Below are 11,484 nucleotides of genomic sequence, written 5' to 3'. Positions count from 1 at the left end.
TCATGGTCAAAAGTTAACAAAAAGTGAAAAGTGCCACACCCGCCCTCACCCCCACTTTCTGATTGGCTGGTTGAGCTGTGACGTCACACCGACACAGGTGTACCTAATCACTTCATTAGGGAAAAAGTTTAAGTGAACGTAAAAAGTGCCACACCCGCCCTCACCCCCACTTTCTGATTGGCTGTTGGATCTGTGACGTCACTCGGACACTCTATTAGGTACACCGCCATTTTCAGGTGTACCTAATCACAGGCCACTTCATTAGGGAAAAATCATGATCAAAACTTAAATGAAACTGAAAAGTGCCACACCCGCCCTCACCCCCACTTTCTGATTGGCTGGTTGAGCTGTGACGTCACACCGACACAGGTGTACCTAATCACTTCATTAGGGAAAAAGTTTAAGTGAAAGTGAAAAGTGCCACACCCGCCCTCACCCCCACTTTCTGATTGGCTGTTTGATCTGTGACGTCATTCGGACACTCTATTAGGTACACTGCCATTTTCAGGTGTACCTAATCACAAGCCACTTCATTAGGGAAAAACATACATACATAGACACATACACATACATACATACATACATACATACATACATACATACATAGATATACATACATACATACGCTCATACGCTCATACGCACATACGCACATACGCACGCACGCACGCACGCACGCACACACGCACGCACACACACACACACATACACACACACACACACACACACACACACATACACACACACACATACACACATACATACATACATACATACATACATACATACATACATACATACAATTCAGAGTCCATTTTTATATCAAATAAAGTATTTTAATGATTCATTCTACAGCTGGAGTTTTTATATTTTTTACATTTACAAACCATTTCAACTTCAACATGTTCACCTCATTGTTGTATGTATATCATTCAGTATTGTTTGACATCTATCGATATCATTCCACAGGTCTTCATTCAGCCTCTGAGCCTTCACACGTAATTTCTTCAGAAACTGCATTCTCTACTTTGGAAGTGAATGTCATGTGATGGTCTTTTGCCAGATGTTTAAACTGAGACCACTATTGCACTGAACTTGTTTGTAATTATATATTTTTTTCTTTTGTATAACTTAGGGTTAGGATTCATTTCAAATTCAATCTTCAGCAAAAAACAAACAGCCCACTAATCTCAGCACCATTGTTTGACTGCTTGCAAGCCAGTGGTCTAAAAATAAAAACTGCATGTAGAGAAAAATAATAATAATATCATGCTATATGGACATGGTGCAATTGAAAGTGGATTTTTTTTTAAACAGTCTCACACTTTGAAGCTTATGAGCTGGACCGTGAAAGCCTTGACGGCGAGAGCTCACGATGTTTCCTGGGTACTGTATGTGTTTCAAAGTTTTCCTCATCTCCTTCTCCAACTCTTCTTTGTACATCCTTCGAAAATTCAAGACATCAGCAAAGTGGCTGAGTTACCTCAATGGAGATAGCCGGTCGAATTCCAACGGTTCCATTGCCTGAAACACACACGGAACATTGTGTTACTTCAAATAATCCAATTGCTGCATTCATTCATTCACTCACTGCGATTAAATATCGTGATTGGGTGATTAGATTAGCAGAAACTGGATCAACATCACGACTTGTCAGCGTGCTTTGATTTCATTGGATCAATCCATTGGATCAATTCAAACTACAGCTAAATACATTCTATTTATTAGATCTTAAAGTAACTTTATTGTAATTAAAACCAAACACATTTTGTTTGGTTTTTAATCATTTACATTGCAATGATAAATAAATGATACAAAACTCATGTAATAAAACACTTTAATAAAAATAAAAAACCTTGAAACTAAAAACTAAAGATTGAGTACCAACCACCAGGTCTTTTTTTTTTTGTAATGTCAATAAAATGAAATTCTGCTACGAATGGTGAAAATCTGCAAACAGTTGACACCCACGCCTAAAGGGTTTTGCAATTACCTCGAGCTGTCACCAGATGCTGGCTAAGCGCTTCAAAAAAGAGGACCCAACCTCATGCAGTGATAAAACGTGGAAGATTGTTTGACTCACCCTGGAGTGCTGTAAGACGGCGGCGGGTTGATGTGAGGCGTTAATGAGCCCGAGGACATGGACAGGCCGACGGGGGAAAGTTCCCGGCTCAAGCAGTTGGGAGATGAATTGGAAGAAACTGCGGAAAACAAATGAGATTTCTCAGCAAAGTTGCAGATCACACATTGGACCTAGAAGTAAGAAACTTGCTCACCTCCGCCTGAAGCCAGCGGGCTGTACGGTCGCGACACTGCAGCGGCCTACATCCCCCAAAAAAAATACAATCTTTTTATTTTATTTGGATGACCGCTTACAATCAAAGGCAACATTAGGCCGGTGAGTGACTGACTAACCATCCTGGAGTTGATGGGCAAGCTGGTGACCGGGCAGTAGATCCGCTTCTCCTTCTGGCGCCGGTTGCAGAACCAAACCCGAACTACTTCCTTCTCCATGGCCAGCTGCTCAGAAATCAGCGTGATCTCCTCGGAGTTGGGCTTGGGGTTCTGCGAAGTCACGAGATGGTGCCCAGCGTGTAACTTGCCGTTCATGGTCAAAAGTCAATCCAATGTGCGACTCACGTCGAGGAAGCGCTTCTCCAGCGTGAGCTTGATGTTGGTCTCGATGCTGGTCCTCTTTTTACGCTTGCGGCCGTAGCCTTCCATCAGCGGCGGCAGGGAGGTGGCGCTGCTCATGCAGTCGGAAGGGGAGTTTTCTGAAATGTCGAAAAACTTTCAACTAATTGAGGGTTCATGGACAATTTTGAACAGAGTCTCCATTTTAAAGAGGGTGTGCGCTCTTTTGCACTTATATTTACTCTTGAAAAGTTGATATTTTTGGGATAAAAATGGAATGAATTTGGAATTTCAGTCTCCTTTTTTTGATGTGGACCACAAAAAGTGGCATTTGAAGAAGGCTTTTTCTAATCCCACGCGAATCTACCTGCGTCACTCAGCCACTTTTCCAGCAGAGGTTTGAGCTTGCACATGTTCTTGAAGCTCAAGTTGAGAGCTTCGAAGCGGGAGATGGTGGTCTGGCTGAAGTCGTTGCCGTACAGCTTGCCCATGGCCAGGCCCACGTCGCCCTGGGATGCATCACAACGAACTCTCCGTCAACGCGTTCCCCAAAAAAAGCGTCTCGGAATAGTTTTGAGGCCGGCGTATACCTGCGTGAAGCCCAGTTTGATGCGTCTCTGTTTGAAGGCCTTGGCAAACTGCTCCAGTTCCTCCAGGTCGCTGGGTTCTTCCGGGGGCGGCATCGCCATTTGTTTGACCATCTGCAGGTGGGACATATCCATATGGTTGTCCAGCGAGGGGCCCACCAGGCCCGAACGACTCATCGCCTGCAACGGCGACGCAATTTGGTCACATTTTTCAGGAATTTAGTTGATTTGACAGTTAGCAAACTTTACAAAGTGCTATTTAGTAGCAGTAAACAAAGAGACTCAAACACAAAAATCCTCACCACTGTCAATCTGATTTTGCTCAAATTCCATTAAAAAAAAAAAAAAGCCTTAAAGCTCCCTCAATCTGAGCTCACCAAATGTTGCCGCACCGGATCCATACCTTAGTCATATTTGTTTAGACAAATGCTCATCGCCTTTGATAATTAGGATTCTCCACCAACTTATCATCTGTATGATTTGTCTATACAGATTGTGTAGACTGGGAGGAAGTGGGGGACGGGGGCATTAACCTGCGGAGTCAAAGCCAAGCAGGGCTGGTGATGCAGAAGACCGTTCTGGTTCTGCCCCTGCAGCGACATCAGGTTCTGCTGCAGAAAAGCTGTGGTGGAAGGTTATTAGGTTAAGATGGGTGGACTTCATATGTGTGGCGGTAGTGATCACCTTGATGGTTGGGGCCGTTCTGGGACAGCAGGAAGGGGGACGAAGACGACAGGTGAGACGGCGGCATCAAAACCATGCCGTGCATGCTGTGCAGGGACGTCAGGTCCTGATCGCCATGGTGACAGTTCAAACCAATGTAAACAATCATCCATCCATCCACTCAGATGTTTTTCTCATTCTTTCCATTTACCCCAGTCATGTGCGAAGCGTGCATGGACGGACTTTGCGTCATGTGACATGTCTTCAGCGAGGAAATCAGGTGGGATGAGTCGTTGATGTCCTCGGTTTTGATCTGCAAAAAGTACAGTGCGTGCTTTTAGGTCACGAGTGCATGCGAGTGTGTGTGTGCGTGTGTGTGTGTGTGTGTGTGTGTGCGTATATATATTCCCTCACTTCAGGACCAGTTTGGTCGCTATACAAGTTGCAACGAGTGACATACTCCCTCCCTTCAGGCGATCCACTATGCAAATAGACACACACACACACACACACACACACACACACACACACACACACACACACACACACACACACACACACTACCACCACGCAGAGCAGCCCCTGAAAGTGCTGTGGCACTTCCTAGAGGGAAGGAAAAAAAAAATAACGTGGAAACAAAAATTCCCGGCTGCCAAAAAAGTGTTTGGAGAAGTATCCAAATAGCTGCAAACTATTTGAGGTGATTCAGGAGTGCTGAGAGGAGGAGGAGGAGAGTCATTATTGACATGGGGGGTGTGGTGGGTGGGGTCTAGTGGAGGGGGGGGGGGCTGCTGGTTTGTCCTGAGGATGTTAGTTGTCCAAAAAAATTTGTTTAAGAAGAATTTTTGGGCAAAACATGGATGCTTAACTCAAATGGGCATTCTTGGATTTTGCAGTCCAGTTAAGGTTTTGACTGCGATTGTGCCTCATTTAAAAAAAAAAAAAAAAGAAAAAAGAATATAAAATACTTACTGGTCGGTGGAATCCAGAACCTTTAAGCTCTGAAAGGACAAGAAGAGAGGAAACATGATTTTTTTTTTTTTTTTGATCTGGTGAAATTACACTCGATTGTATCTCATTGGGATTGCGCAATCCCATCAACGGCAACTGATTTGAATTCATGGGAAGGCAGACAGACAAAACGACGTGGATACGGAGAGGATGCTGACGGACGAGGAGGAGAGTGACTTGGTGGGTGTGTCGCCATTTGAATGTCAAATGTGCCTGCGTGACGGGAGAGAGGAGCCATAGTCACAACGCATCATGCAAATATATCAACAACCCCAACACCCGAGCGCCCCCCCCCCCCCACCCGCCCCGCCCTGAGGACAAGCAGCCCGGATGGCAAAGTTCCAGTATGGAAATGACCATGAAATGCAAATTTGACTTTTGCTGACTTCTAACACACACACACGCAAGATAAAAAAAATAAAAAATAAAAAGTTTTGGTAGATATTTTTTAACATAGCATGCTAATGTTTTTTTTTTTTTTTTTTACATTTCATTTGTTTTAAAACTTCAGTAGAATACAATGTAACAAAGTACAAATATATTGGCAGGTCACTTACGTGAAACTATTATTGTAAAAGATGCATATAATTATGATAAATAATTTAAGAAAGCATTTTTACCCCCAAAAATATTTGCATGATTGAAAGAAAGTTATTGAGGAAAAAGCTGACATTAAAATACTTTGTTGTTGTCCAGAGTGATATATTTTAATGTTTGCGTTGTGAGGAAGAGCCACATTAAAATTAGCATCTTAAAGGACATTAAAAATGAATATTGAAATGGGTGACTTTGGAAAACACTGGTTTGAGTAAATATAAATGAATGTGACATTAATTTCAAAAGGCAATTAAGTTAAAACTTTTTTTTTATGCTAACATTCCTGATATGAATAATGCCAAACATTTCCACTGCTTTATTACATGGACCGCAGATCGAAATATTTTAATAGACAAAAAATAAATTAAAAAAAAGGCCAAAATGTATATTAGTGAGTAGCGCCCATCACCTCATGCTGACTTGAACGTTTCTTACATTTCAACTGAAGACGGGTGTGACCGTGTATCTAAATAAGTATTTATTCATGTGTATATCTCAGAGTAATCACACACCTTCGCTGGAAGCACTCCAATTATGATAAAATATTTCTCCCCCCCCCCCAAAAAAAAAAAAACCCAGAATGCAAACATTCTGATCAAAGACGTGAACTCGATTAGCATGAAAAAAAAAAAACATCAATGCAATCCAGCCAGCCTTCACTCCAGGCGAGGGCTGGCACCTTTTTAACAATTCTTTAATTATATTGGGAGAAAAAGAATACATACTTGTTCTTCCAAGCAGCCCGGAGATGGGGAGGGCTCAATTCACAGTGTCCCTGGCTTCTATTTTTCGTATGATCCCCAATAAGCAATATTAAAAGTGTATTTTAAGAAATGGAATCCATGGATTCCGCCGTATCTACAAATCTTTCTGGCTCGCATACACTTGGCCATTGTTTGAAAGGGAAGTTCTGCATTTCTATTGACAGTTCCCATTTATTGTTTTGTATTTTGTTGCCGTCCTCAGCCGCGAGGCAGCCGACATTTCTCGGCAAACAGGCCTCGGGGCCATCCTGCTATGGCGACCAACTGCCACTGTACACACACACGCACACACACGCACAGACAAAGGGCTCGCATGCACGTTGCGAGTTCTCCATGGGTCAAAGGGATCCTTGTTTGGACCACCAAGCTTCACACACATATTTATATTTTATGTATTAACTGGGGCTTCACTAAAAGATGTTAGCATTATGCTAGCCGACTTTGCCGTGACAAAATGATGCTTGGATTGTTTACGATTAGGATGAATTTTCTTTTGTCTGCTGTTCTTCTATTAAACACATTCAAGTGAACTTATTTTCATTTTTATTTTTTATTTTTTTTTTTTTTTTTAAATATTCTTTTGAAGCGACTATATTTCTTTGCATGGTTATCCTCCTGATAGGTTTTAAAATTTGGAAAACCGAAACTTTTTTTTCTTTTATTATAAGTCAGTTTGACAGTAAACAGAAAGGAAGGTGACATATTAAAAAAAAAACTTGAAGCAAGCACGCTGTGGTCCTTTTTTCTTTTCATTTCCGTCAAGTTATGATTAAACATACACTGAGGAAAACTTTAGAAGGGCGCACAGGATTTTCCTCTATCACTACCTTCTCACCATAAACACTCGTGTCAACTTCTTAGATACACCGAGGAACCAGAAGCCTGATATAAATCCTCATTATGATGTCATAAAATTTTCATTGAATCTGCCTGTGAGGTATCAACAAACAAACACCTTCCCCACTTTCAAATGAAAATTGACTTCATGAATAAAACGGTTAAACAGCATGCAAAATGACAATTAAAATAAATCACAGACTTTGCAACAACGCTGATGAAATATTGTGTGGCATGATTTTAGATCATTATATACCTGTGTAACTGTGTGTGTATATCTCTATACATATATAGATATAGATATACACACCCATTGTGTATGTATACACAATCATATGTGCTATTATACTTAATATATGTATTAAAATTTTTCCTAAATATATGGTTCTTTTCAATTGACTCTTATTTATATTTGACATTCAGAGTACTCCAAGAAAATAACTGACTCTCAGATTTCCCACAGAATAGATGAACCATCCCGATAAATAGCCAACTCTTAACGAATCTCACCAATCGTCTAAACGAACGAGCGAGCGCGAGTCGATTTTGCGAATCATGCAGACAAAGTAGAATGTAAAACGGCCTCACTTGTCTGCTCCCCCTGAGTGTCCGAATGCTCCAGAGTGTCTGCGCTCATCTTCCTGACCTGCGATGACAAAAACACAATTCAGCTGATTTACCTACATCATTTGGACAGGACAAGTCTCAGGAAAATCACCTACACGTTATTCTAATGAGCTCTCACCACTACCATCACCACATCATGTGCTGCTTATAATATTCATAGAAGGAGACTCCCGGCAAAAGCTCAGCAAAAAAGGGAGTCAGTTCATTTTTGATTTGGAAACTTACCTCAAGGTGTCTGTTTAGCGATGCAAGAATTCCAAATTGGTCTCAACAACTGTAACTAGTATGACTTACTTTGTCATTTTCCAGAGTGGAGGAAGGCTCACCTGTGCGGCGCTTGTGCCCGAGAGGCTCATTTGCATACGTTGCGGCGCGTCCTATCGCGCTCCGCACGCTTTGCATAAAACAACAACGAGGCCTACTGCGAAAGCACACACTCAAGAGTCGCACTGCCGGCGACTTCTGTGCGAGAAAAACAAGACAAGTTGAGAACTTTCAAAATCCATGGCCATATTTTTTTGGTGCCCTACGAATCCTTCCTAGCAACAAGTGACGGGTCTACAGTTAGAAAATAAATCAAGAGGGCAAACTTAGTTATGCCCCAGGTGATTTATTTTAAAAACATGTACAAAGTTTTTAGTTTACAAATGTTGCATTTCAAATGTCCTTTCCACTTTGGAGCCCCCCACAAGTCCCACCTCAGCGGACCGCCACACAGCAAGCTTGTTGGTTCCTCCTCTTTGGAGCTCAAGGATGCTTTTTATTCCTACTCAGAGGAGGGACTTGACCAGCGCCACCATGTGGTCCACACCACACGCTACATCCACCACTTGACCGGGAACAGTAACCTGAAACCAGTAACACATACATTACAGTTCCATTTTGTTTTTACTCAAATTGGACATCAAGATGTATTTATTTGAATAATAATTGCATTCTTAAATGACTCTATTTCTATTTTATTTTGTTCCTACATTTATTGATTTAATTCTTATTTGTTGCCCACCCCCCATCAACCCCTCCCTTACTCTCCATGGGAAGAACTGGTCATCTCTTTTCCCGATACCCAAACACCCTCGGAGGTTCTTTCCCCACACGAAGAGCTCGCCACGATCTGTAAGCATTAAAAAAACAATAATAAAAAACACCTTATCCTTGTCAATGCGTCAATTTGTAGAGAGCCACGATTTTACCAGTAACGGCAGCAAAGTGAGCGAGGCCGCATCGGATCTTGGTGACGGCGACAGAGGGGTTAAAGTCGGAGTGTCCAAACAGGGAAGGGGGGATCATCTCTGGGGAGCAGGACTCTGACAGCAAGGGGCCTTTCCCCAAAATCCCATACCCCCAAACAAATACCTCGCCTTTTTCTGAAGAAAAAAAAAAAATACCAATAAGACAACTAGAAAAGATAAAATGCAATTTGTAGAGGGAATGCTCAAAACACTGCACTAAAAAGTTATGATGTGAATTAAATCGAACAAGTTTTTTTTTTTTTTTCTTATTTTGGACTGACTAACCATTCAGAACAGCCACCTGCGTGCCTCCGCATGCAGCCTGCGTCACCCGACCGCAGCCTGGCATAGGCAACCGACGAGGGGAGTTGATCTGGAAACCAAAATTTAGAACATTGAGGGAGGGGCAGGTTCCCGAGTGGCCCAGTCCGTGATGATGCACAATGGTAAAAATTCATAACACAGATTGTCAAATGATTATGACAAAAATATATCACTTAAGGGCAGACGTAATCGTGCCCCATATAGTCTGCCTAGCAACAAAGCTGCAAACGTAACAGGACCAGAGAAGCAAATCCAGAGCGTAAACTGACTCGAAAAAGTCACCAATGTTGGAAAAAAAAAAAAAACCACTAAATATTTCCGGCACTATGGTCGTGCTCACCTGGGTGGTGTCTGTGACGGAGGCCAGCTGAAGATATTCCGAGTTCCCCCATCCATACACCTGCCCGTCGACGGACACGGCCAAGCTGCAGTCAGCGTACGTGCTGACCTGCTGGATCTTCACACCCGACAGCTCCCCCAGCACTTCGGTCGGGGTAGAGCACACCTTGTGGTGCCCCAGACCTGCAAGCACCGACCTCATGAGCGTCCTCATTATTAGACACTGTACAATGATGTATAGGTAGAAATCCAAACGGACCCGTCTGCCCGTCCGCTCCCCACCCGCAGGCGTAGACCCGCCCCGTCTCGGTCAGGAAGAGGCTGTGATCCTGTCCGCACGCCACCTGCACCACGCGGCCATCCACGCCTTTTATTTTGTGAATCATGTGACTTCCGCTGTGAAGAAGGTCAGCTTTGAAAAACGCCGGCATTATCGCGAGACGCGCTTCGAGAGCGGCTCCACACCTGTACGCTTCGTCTTCCACGATATGTCTTCCACACTGGCCGTAAGCGTTGTTGCCCATGCTGAACACTGAGAGGGACGCACAACAATCACTCAAAAACATCATTCTCTATGAAGAAGAAATGATTGACAGCATCTGGACTGACCTCCCTCGCGATCGGTGAGCACGAGCGCGTGCGCTCGTCCACATGACACCTGCGTTACGCGTGTTTTCTGCGGTTCTCGGAGAGGCAGCTGTACAGGCGACGGCTCCAAGACGTAATCGTAACTCTGATCTGAACACACAAAATGGATGAATTATGGATCATCTGTTTCTGCACGGTCGAAGGGGATTCGGAATCTTACTCCGATTGCTCTGTGCGCGCTGAAAGCCGAGCTGCGAATCCTTGTTGAGGCCGGCGCCCCAAAGCTTTGTTACATCTTTAGTGGCGGACGCCAGGAGAGTGAAGCCATAACCGCAGGCGGCAGATGAAATCTAAAACAAAATAGCGACACTATTTACACAACTGTAGCTGGGAGCGGGATGTGTGTATTTGTTCTTACTCTGTCTTCTGTCTCCAGTCGGTAAGGCGTGAGCTGATACTTGCGTGGCTTCTTCCTGCCGCTGTCGGGGCGCACAAAGCTGGGGATGCCCAACGCTCCCGTGAAGCTGAAGCCCCACACGAACACTTTGTGGCTGGGTTTCTTGTGCTGACCCACATACTGGAAGACCGGGCTACTGCTGCCGGGTTTCTCCTGAGTGTTTGAAGCGTTGCTGAAGGTTGCGTGGTCGCAGTAATACAATTTAAGGGAGGAGAGGAGGCGCCGTCGAGCTCGTGGAAGAGACATGATGCTCAACTGCAAAACATCAATTAACAATGTTCAACAAGCAATATGACCTGCTTTATATATAATGCTATAAAAACTCATATCAGAAATAACATAATTTGTTTTTATTGGGTAAAAACATGCACAAACAAACAGACACGATTTCCTCCCGTGCCTTTCAATTTACCGAGTGACGGGCATTTAAATAAAATTATTGTATAGATAGGAAAAACTAAGACACAGCGGTTTGTGCTTCATTTTTTCACAAAAACACGCCTACCGAACATGATGGACTTACTTTCCACCTTTCTTGTGTTTTAATCAGAAAGAAAAATTTGATTAAGCGATCAAAGGTTCCAATGGCATTCTCGTGTGTTTATTTATGTACCGGTGTTACATGTTAAGTTGCACACGGGATCACTTGACATGTAACACCGGCACATTCGACCCGGAAAAGAAATGTTTCAACTTCCGCTTTTTTCTTCTTCGTCATAGAGTTTGTCTTCCTCTTTTTGGATTGTTTGGCGGTTAGCCACCTAACAGGGCAGTACCGCCACCTACTGTTTCAGGTCCTGGGTCAAAGCACAAGTCGGAATAGT

The 11,484-nt window shown here is 43.3% G+C and overlaps 2 protein-coding genes across 5 annotated transcripts; both read right to left on the bottom strand.

The window, feature by feature from the left end:
- Nucleotides 1-842: 842 nt before the first annotated feature.
- On the bottom strand, nt 843-8,180 carry pou2f3 (POU class 2 homeobox 3). Of its 3 annotated transcripts, none has more exons than XM_085936495.1 (13): nt 8,047-8,180; nt 7,682-7,739; nt 4,857-4,885; nt 4,096-4,197; nt 3,906-4,011; nt 3,755-3,843; nt 3,225-3,401; nt 3,002-3,143; nt 2,641-2,774; nt 2,416-2,565; nt 2,277-2,322; nt 2,084-2,201; nt 843-1,524 (listed from the first exon to the last, which is right to left on the bottom strand). In XM_085936495.1, the coding sequence occupies exons 1-13, from the start codon at nt 8,080-8,082 to the stop codon at nt 1,485-1,487; spliced, it is 1,227 nt and encodes a 408-aa protein (XP_085792621.1). In that variant the 5' UTR covers nt 8,083-8,180; the 3' UTR covers nt 843-1,484. The 3 variants fall into 3 exon arrangements, with proteins under 3 accessions (XP_085792621.1, XP_085792623.1, XP_085792622.1); XM_085936497.1 differs by lacking the exon at nt 8,047-8,180 and adding an exon at nt 7,946-8,021; XM_085936496.1 differs by lacking the exon at nt 8,047-8,180 and adding an exon at nt 7,816-7,935.
- rcc1l (RCC1 like) lies at nt 8,070-11,333 on the bottom strand. Of its 2 annotated transcripts, XR_015068762.1 has the most exons (12): nt 11,184-11,333; nt 10,622-10,915; nt 10,424-10,553; nt 10,225-10,353; nt 10,081-10,147; nt 9,875-10,011; nt 9,617-9,798; nt 9,238-9,325; nt 8,914-9,087; nt 8,749-8,834; nt 8,419-8,568; nt 8,070-8,179 (listed from the first exon to the last, which is right to left on the bottom strand). XR_015068762.1 is itself a non-coding variant. In XM_085936493.1 (11 exons), exons 2-11 carry the CDS (start codon nt 10,904-10,906, stop codon nt 8,491-8,493), a joined length of 1,356 nt encoding a protein of 451 aa, XP_085792619.1. In that variant the 5' UTR covers nt 10,907-10,915; nt 11,184-11,333; the 3' UTR covers nt 8,193-8,490. The 2 variants fall into 2 exon arrangements, 1 of the variants encoding a protein (XP_085792619.1); XM_085936493.1 differs by lacking the exon at nt 8,070-8,179 and having other exon boundaries at nt 8,193-8,568.
- Nucleotides 11,334-11,484: the final 151 nt, after the last annotated feature.

The sequence above is a fragment of the Syngnathus leptorhynchus genome, chromosome 17 (genome assembly GCF_054491065.1).
Source record: "Syngnathus leptorhynchus isolate UIUO chromosome 17, UIUO_Slep, whole genome shotgun sequence".
Lineage (NCBI taxonomy): Eukaryota > Metazoa > Chordata > Actinopteri > Syngnathiformes > Syngnathidae > Syngnathus > Syngnathus leptorhynchus.
This window is presented reverse-complemented; position numbering and strand designations above follow the sequence as displayed.

What these genes read in the sequence shown, in the direction of transcription:
- pou2f3 (XM_085936495.1), bottom strand. Translation starts at nt 8,082, where the DNA reads ATGCAAATGAGCCTCTCGGGCACAAGCGCCGCACAG. An exon ending in ACGCTTCGCACATGACTGGG is followed by an intron (nt 4,012 to 4,095) that starts GTAAATGGAAAG and finishes CATGGCGATCAG; the next exon opens with GACCTGACGTCCCTGCACAG. An exon ending in CCGTCTTACAGCACTCCAGG is followed by an intron (nt 1,525 to 2,083) that starts GTGAGTCAAACA and finishes TGTGTGTTTCAG; the next exon opens with GCAATGGAACCGTTGGAATT.
- rcc1l (XM_085936493.1), bottom strand. Translation starts at nt 10,906, where the DNA reads ATGTCTCTTCCACGAGCTCGACGGCGCCTCCTCTCCTCCCTTAAATTG. An exon ending in GACTGGAGACAGAAGACAGA is followed by an intron (nt 10,554 to 10,621) that starts GTAAGAACAAAT and finishes ATTTTGTTTTAG; the next exon opens with ATTTCATCTGCCGCCTGCGG. An exon ending in TCACTTTGCTGCCGTTACTG is followed by an intron (nt 8,835 to 8,913) that starts GTAAAATCGTGG and finishes TAATGCTTACAG; the next exon opens with ATCGTGGCGAGCTCTTCGTG.